Source organism: Eriocheir sinensis, chromosome 61 (assembly GCF_024679095.1).
Source record: "Eriocheir sinensis breed Jianghai 21 chromosome 61, ASM2467909v1, whole genome shotgun sequence".
Lineage (NCBI taxonomy): Eukaryota > Metazoa > Arthropoda > Malacostraca > Decapoda > Varunidae > Eriocheir > Eriocheir sinensis.
In genome coordinates, this window is record NC_066569.1 from 4,202,017 (window position 1) to 4,209,516 (window position 7,500).

Here is a 7,500-nt window from a genome sequence, read left to right on the forward strand (position 1 = left end):
CACTGATACACAACATAAACTCTTAGAAAATACACAAGCCACTGGACAAATGACACACTGATTAACACATATACTTCACTGATACACAACATAAACTCTTAGAAAATACACAAGCCACTGGGCAAATGACACACTGATTAACACATATACTTCACTGATACACAACATAAACTCTTAGAAAATACTCAAGCCACTGGAGAGATGACACATTGGTTAACACATATACTTCACTGATACACAACACGAATTCTTATAAAAACACATGAATTGGTATAAGGGGAGCCAAAATATCGTGGTTACCCCTAAAATGTGTTGGCTAGAAAACTTGTGGATTTATTTAGAGGGTTGACATTAATTTTTCTCTTTGTTGAGTAAGAATATATAAGAAAACGAGTATATTTTTAGGGGGAACAATATTTTTCACTTTCTCGAGTAATAATATAAGAAACTTTGTGTATTTTAGGGCACACTTAACTATTTTACTGGACTATTTTACGATTTTACTGAACCATTTTACTATTTTGCTGTACTATTCTTGCTAAACTATTTTACTCTTTTACTGAGCTATTTTCCTATTTTTTTCTGAACCATTTTACTGAAGTACCTTATAATTTTACTGAACTATTTTCCTATTTTACTGAACTATTTTCCTATTTTACTGAACTATTTTCCTATTTTACTGAGCTATTTTCCTATTTTTTCTGAACCATTTTACTGAAGTACCTTATAATTTTACTGAACTATTTTCCTATTTTACTGAACTATTTTCCTATTTTACTGAACTATTTTCCTATTTTACTGAACTATTTTCCTATTACACAACTATTTTCCTATTTTACTGAACTATTTTCCTATTACACAACTATTTTCCTATTTTACTGAACTATTTTCCTATTTTACTGAACTATTTTCCTATTACACTGAACTATTTTCCTATTACACAATTATTTTCCTATTTTACTGAACTATTTTCCTATTTTACTGAACTATTTTCCTATTACACAACTATTTTCCTATTTTACTGAACTATTTTCCTATTTTACTGAACTATTTTCCTATTTTACTGAACTATTTTCCTATTTTACTGAACTATTTTCCTATTACACAACTATTTTCCTATTTTACTGAACTATTTTCCTATTACACAACTATTTTCCTATTTTACTGAACCATTTTCCTATTACACAACTATTTTCCTATTTTACTGAACTATTTTCCTATTACACAACTATTTTCCTATTTTACTGAACTATTTTCCTATTACACTGAACTATTTTCCTATTTTACTGAACTATTTTCCTATTACACAACTATTTTCCTATTTTACTGAACTATTTTCCTATTTTACTGAACTATTTTCCTATTACACAACTATTTTCCTATTTTACTGAACTATTTTCCTATTTTACTGAACTATTTTCCTATTTTGCTGAACTATTTTCCTATTACACTGAACTATTTTCCTATTACACTGAACTATTTTCCTATTTTACTGAACTATTTTCCTATTACACTGAACTATTTTACTATTTTACTGAACTATTTTCCTATTACACTGAACTATTTTCCTATTACACTGAACTATTTTCCTATTACACACAACTATTTTCCTATTTTACTGAACTATTTTCCTATTTTACTGAACTATTTTCCTATTACACTGAACTATTTTACTATTTTACTGAACTATTTTCCTATTTTACTGAACTATTTCCCTATTTTACTGAACTATTTTCCTATTACACACAACTATTTTCCTATTTTACTGAACTATTTTCCTATTTTACTGAACTATTTTCCTATTACACTGAACTATTTTCCTATTTTACTGAACTATTTTCTTATTACACTGAACTATTTCCCTATTTTACTGAACTATTTTCCTATTTTACTGAACTATTTTCCTATTTTACTGAACTATTTTCCTATTACACTGAACTATTTTCCTATTTTACTGAACTATTTCCCTATTTTACTGAACTATTTTGCTTCCTGAACTAACAAAAAGAAAACGGGTATAAACTTTTTAGGGTACACTTAGCTTTTTTTTTCCAACTCCCGCTGAAGATTTATAAAAGAAAACGAGTAGCCTAATACTTTTTTATGGTCAACTTCACTATTTTTTTAACTCTCAGAACTTGTACGAGTAATGGATTTTGCAGGAGGAGGAGGAGGAAGAGGACATGGATAAGGAGATGAGACAATGGAGGAGGAGGAGGAGGAGGAGGAGGAGATAAGACACGTAACGATAACAACTTCAGAAGACCCAATATATTTTTAAACAATGTAGATAGAAAAAAAATTATTATTATTATTATTATTATTAATGGCTACAGTTAAGAAGGAATAAGAGGAGAAGAAGAAAGGATGAGGATAGATAGAGAGGGAGAAAAAGGGGAACAAGGGAATGAGAAGGAAAAAGAGAAAACAGGGAATGAAGGAAGCAGAGGAAGGGGAAAGAAAGGGGTAGAAGATGGAAGAGGAAACGAGGGGAAGGGAAAGAAAATAAAGGAAAATGAAGAAGGAGAGAAGGAAGAGGAGATGGAGAGAGGTCAGGAGAGATGAGGGGAAGAAAGTGGAAGCAAGGAAGAGAGAAGAGAGGGGGAAGGGGAGGGAAAGGGACGAAAAGGGAGGAGAAGAGAAGTAAGAGAAGAGAGAGGAGATGGACGGTGAGGGCAAGGAAAAGAAAGGGAGGGGGAAGAGAGGGGAAGGGGGGAGAGAAAGAGGGGAAAGGGGGGAGGAGAAAGAGGGGAAGGGGAAGGAAAATGGAGGAAAAAGAGAGAAGAGAAGGAATAGAAGAGAAAGAGAGGAGATGGAAGGTGAGGGAAGGGAATGGAAGCAAGAGAAGGAAGGGGGAAGAGAGGGGAAAAGGAAGGGGAAGAGAGGGGAAATGAAGGGAGGAGGAAAAGGGAGAAGAGAAGGAAGAGAAGAGAAAGAGAGGAGATGGAAGGTGAGGGGAAGGAAATGGAAGGAAGGGAGAAGGGAAGAGGGGAAAAGGAAGGGGAAGAGAGGAGAAATGAGGGGAGGAGGAGGAAAAGGGAGAAGAGAAGGAATAGAAGAGAAAGAGAGGAGATGGAAGGTGAGAGGAAGGAAATGGAAGCAAGAGAAGGAAGGGGGAAGAGAGGGGAAAAGGAAGGGGAAGAGAGGGGAAATGAAGGAAGAGGAGGAAAAGGGAGAAGAAGAGAAGGAAGAGAAGAGAAAGAGAGGAGATGGAAGGCGAGGGAAAGGAAATGGAAGGAAGGGAGAGGGGAAGAGGAGAAAAGGAAGGGGAAGAGAGGGGAAATGAGGGGAGGAGGAGGAGGAAAAGGGAGAAGAAGAGAAGGAAGAGAAGAGAGAGAGAGGAGATGGAAGGTGAGAGGAAGGGAATGGAAGCAAGAAAGAGGGAAGAGAGGGAAAGGGAGGCAAAGAGAAGGAAGAGGAGAGAGAGAGAGAGAGAGAGAGAGAGATGGAAGGTGAGGGGAAGGAAGTGAAAGCAAGAGGAGGAAGGGGGAAGAGAGAGGAAGGGGAAGAGAAAGAGGGAGGGGAGGATCAATACTCTCTCTTAAAGCAGATGTCTGACCTTCCCCTTCCCCTCTTCCCCTCCCCTCCCCTTCCCTTCCCCTCCCCTTCCCTTCCCTTCCCCTTTAAACGTGTTCTGATCCTGTTTCGTACACTTTGACCTTCATCATCATCATCATCATCATTATTATTATCCTCCTCCTCCTCCTCCTCCTACTACTACTACTGCAATTCCTACTACTACTACTACTACTACTACTACTACTACTACTACTACTACTACCACTAATACCACTACTACTTAAAATACTAAACGGGACGGGAACACACACACACACACACACACACACATACACACACACACAGGGGAGGGACGCGGGGGAGGGGGGTTTACCTGGGGGAGTCCATGGTGGGGGTGGGGTTGAGGGTTGGGGTGGGAACTGGCGCCATCTTGTTTTCCTGGAAGTGATGGGGAGGTGAGGGGAGAAAGGGGTAGGAACGGGGAAGGAAGTGGAAGAAGGGAAGGGGAGATTGTGAAGGGAAAGGGGAGGAGGGGAGGTGGGGAAGTGGAAGGAAGGGAGGGAGAAGAGGGGGAAGAAGGGAAGGGGAGGAGGAAGGGGGAGGGAGGAGGAGGAAAGGGAGAGAGGAGAGGGGAAGAAAGGAAGAAAGGGGAGAGGGGGAAGAGGAGGAGGGAGGAGGGGGAGGGAGAGAAAGGGGGAGGGAAGGAAGGGGAGAAAGGGAGGGAGGAGAAGGAAGGGAGGAATGGAAGGGGAAAGGGAGGAGGAAAGGTAGGGAGGGGAAGGGAGAAAGGGGAGAGATAGAGGAAGGGAGGAAGGTGAAGGGAAAGGGAGGAGGGGAGGTATGGGAAGGGGAAGGAAGAAAGGGGAGGAAAGGGGATGAGGAAAGGGGGGAGGTTAGTGAAGGGGAGAGAAGGGAAGGGGAGACTGACTGACTGAGTGACTGACTGATTGACTGAGTGACTGACTGTTTTGTTTGTGTTTGTTTGTCTGTTCAATGTTTATTCTTTTTTCTCTATTTCCTTCTATATCACAATTTATTCATATCGATCAATTTCTTTCCTTTTTTTCCATTTATTTTCCCTTTGCTCAGATTTCTTCCTTTCCTCCCTTCTTCTTTTCTTTGTCTTCTACTTTTCATATTATTTTCCATCTTTCTTCATTTCCTTCCTTCTTCTTTTCCTTAATATCTTCTACTTTTCATATTATTTTCCATCTTTCTTCATTTCCTTCCTTCTTCTTTTCTTAATATCTTCTACTTTTCATATTGTTTTTCCATCTTTCTTTTTTCATTTTCCTCCCTTCTTCTTTTCCTTAATATCTTCTACTTTTCATATTGTTTTTCCATCTTTCTTTTTTCATTTTCCTCCCTTCTTTTTCTTAATATCTTCTACTTTTCATATTGTTTTTCCATCTTTCTTTCTTCATTTCCTCCCTTCTTCTTTCCTTAATATCTTCTACTTTTCATATTGTTTTTCCATCTTTCTTTCCTTCATATCATTCAATTTTTTCCTTGCTTTTTCCGTCTTTCAATTCCCTTCTTTCCTAATTCAACATCTTGCTCATTACTTTTATCTATTATTTTTCGTTTCCTATTTCTTTACTTCATTTACTTATTGTAGTTATAGCTGACTCACTTACACACACACACACACACACACACACTAACCACTAACCTCTAACGGTCTAACCACTAACCTTCACTAACCACTAACTGAGACCATTTCGACAGACAGACTTTCACTAACCAATAAAAATGCGAAGATAATAATAATAATAATAATAATAATAATAATAATAATAATAATGTGACTTTTATTATGTATTGATTTATTATTTATGTTTTTTTTGTTTTGTTTACCTCCACTTCCCGTTTTCTATATCTTTCCTCAACCTTCATTTTTATATCTATTTTTTTATCATTATTATTTATTCTATTCTTTCTTTTTTTTCTTTTTCCTTCTCTTCATATTTTTCATTATTTTCATTTTCATCATCATTCTTTTCCTTTCTTTTCCTTTCCATTTCTTCACTTTCCTTTCCTTCTCTTCTCTAATATTATCTCCTCTCCTCCTCCTTTTCCTTCTAATCTTCCCTATCGATTTTCCTTTCCTTTCCCTTTTTTTCCCTTTTCTTCATCATTCTTTTCCTTTCTTTTCCCTTCCATTTCTTCACATTCCTTTCCTTCCCTCTCATTCCTTCTCTTCTCTAAAATTATCTCCTCCTCCTCCTCCTTTTCCTTCTAATCTTCCCTATCGATTTTCCTTTCCTTTCCCTTTTTCATTTTTTCTTCCTTTCTCTTTCCTCTTCCACTCTTCACACTCCTCTGCATTCCCCTTCTCTCCTTATTCCTTCCCTTCCCTTCCTTCACATTCTCTCCGTTTCCTCTCTTCCTTCCTATCTCTCCCCTTGCATTCCCTCCTTCTCCTCCCTTCCTTTCCTCTTTTCCATTCTTTTCCTTTCCTTTCCTGTTATTCCTTCCTTCCCTTCCCATTCCATTCCTTTCCTCTTTTCCATTCTATTCCTTTCCTTTCCTCTTATTCCTTCCTTCCCTTCGCATTCCATTCCTTTCCTCATCTCTCTTTTTATTCATTCCTTCCCTTCCTTCATTTCCATCCCGTCCTCTACGTGTCCTAAACATCAAAGCGGTCCTATAAATAACCCGCATGACGTCATCGGGGCGCCCACCAATGGCAGCCCTCCCCGCCCCGCCCGGCCCGGCCAATCAATAAACAGCTCCATCATAGAAAACGGGACATGACAACACTATCAGCTGATTTTTAAGGGGGGCTTCTGTAGTCTGATAAGTGGGTGTTTCCTGTCTTGCTGTTTGTTTGATTGTCTTTTTCTGTCTGTTTTCCTATAATTTTTCTTCTTCTCTGTCTTGTTCTTGTTTTTCTTGTTTTTGTTCTGTCAATCTGCCCGTCTGTCTGTCTTTAATATTTCTTTTTCTTCCTCTTTTTATTCTTTTCATTCTTGTTTTCAATCTTTTTTCTTGTCTGTCTTTTTCCGTCTCTTCTATTTCTTTCTTTCTGGTTTTTTTTCTTTTATTTTCCTGTTTTCTTCTTTTTTCTTCTGTCTGTCTTTTTTTCCGTCTCTCTGCCCGTCTGTCTGTCTCTCCTATTTCTCTTTCTTCCTCTTTTTTTCTTCTTTTATTTCCTCTTTTTTTCTCTTTCTTGTCTGTCTCTCCTATTTCTCTTTCTTCCTCTGTTTTTCTTCTTTTCTTTCCTGTTTTCTTCTTTCTCCATCTCTCTCTTTGTCTGTGTCTTTTTTCTCTTTTCTTCCTCTCTATTTTTTTGTTGTTGTTTTCTCTCCCTTCCTCTGTTATCTTTCTATCTGTCTGTCTGTCAGTCTGTCTGTCTGTCTGCCACACCTTAATAAGCCTTTTCTTTCTTCCTTTTTTCTATACCTTTTTTCTTTTCTTTTTTCTTTCCTCTGTATTTGTCTGTCTGTCTGTGTCTGTCTGTCTGCTTGTCTGTCACACCTTAATAAGCCTTTTCTTTCTTCCTTTCTTTCAATATCCTTTTTATTTATTTTTTTGCTTTCCTCTGTATTTCTATGTCTGTCTGTCTGTCTGTCTGTCTGTCTGTACACCTTCCCATGTACACACGACCACGAATACACACACACATATATGTATACACGTAAACACATACACTTTATACACTGTACGTACACGCTATATGCACTCAGTTGACCTACATGTGTGTGCTTGTGTGCGTGTAAATAGTCAGTCAATCGCAAATAATGAGGAGGAGGAGGAGGAGGAGGAGGAGGAGGAGGAGAGGCCTACACAAAAGTTAAAATGCAAAAAAATCAAAGTAGGCCTAAGAGGAGAGGAGGAGGCAGAGCAAGAAGAGGAGGAGGAGGAGGCAAAGGAAGAGGAAGAGGAGGAGGAGGAAAAAAAGAAAAAAAAGAGAGAGAGAGAGAGAGAGAGAGAGAGAGAGAGAGAGAGAGAGAGAGAGAGATGGGCCCAAAGATAAAT

General features: G+C 38.1%; 1 protein-coding gene and 1 long non-coding RNA gene across 10 annotated transcripts in view; both read right to left on the reverse strand.

Moving 5' to 3' along the window:
- The window catches only part of LOC126986188 (protein NDRG3-like), an 86,515-nt gene that overhangs the window by 42,272 nt on the left and 36,743 nt on the right, over positions 1 to 7,500 (reverse strand). Inside the window, exon 1 of one of the 9 annotated variants that reach the window (XM_050842139.1) lies at positions 3,893 to 3,957. The exons of the other annotated variants lie outside the window; for them this stretch is intronic. Within the exon in view, the coding sequence (XP_050698096.1) occupies positions 3,893 to 3,948 (56 nt within the window). The 5' untranslated portion in view covers positions 3,949 to 3,957. Of the gene's footprint in view, positions 1 to 3,892; positions 3,958 to 7,500 lie in introns of those variants that run through there. 9 annotated transcript variants of the gene reach the window in all.
- On the reverse strand, positions 356 to 1,097 carry LOC126986192 (uncharacterized). The gene is made up of 2 exons (XR_007739389.1): positions 1,004 to 1,097; positions 356 to 822 (listed from the first exon to the last, which is right to left on the reverse strand). It is a non-coding gene; the product is annotated as an uncharacterized LOC126986192 (long non-coding RNA).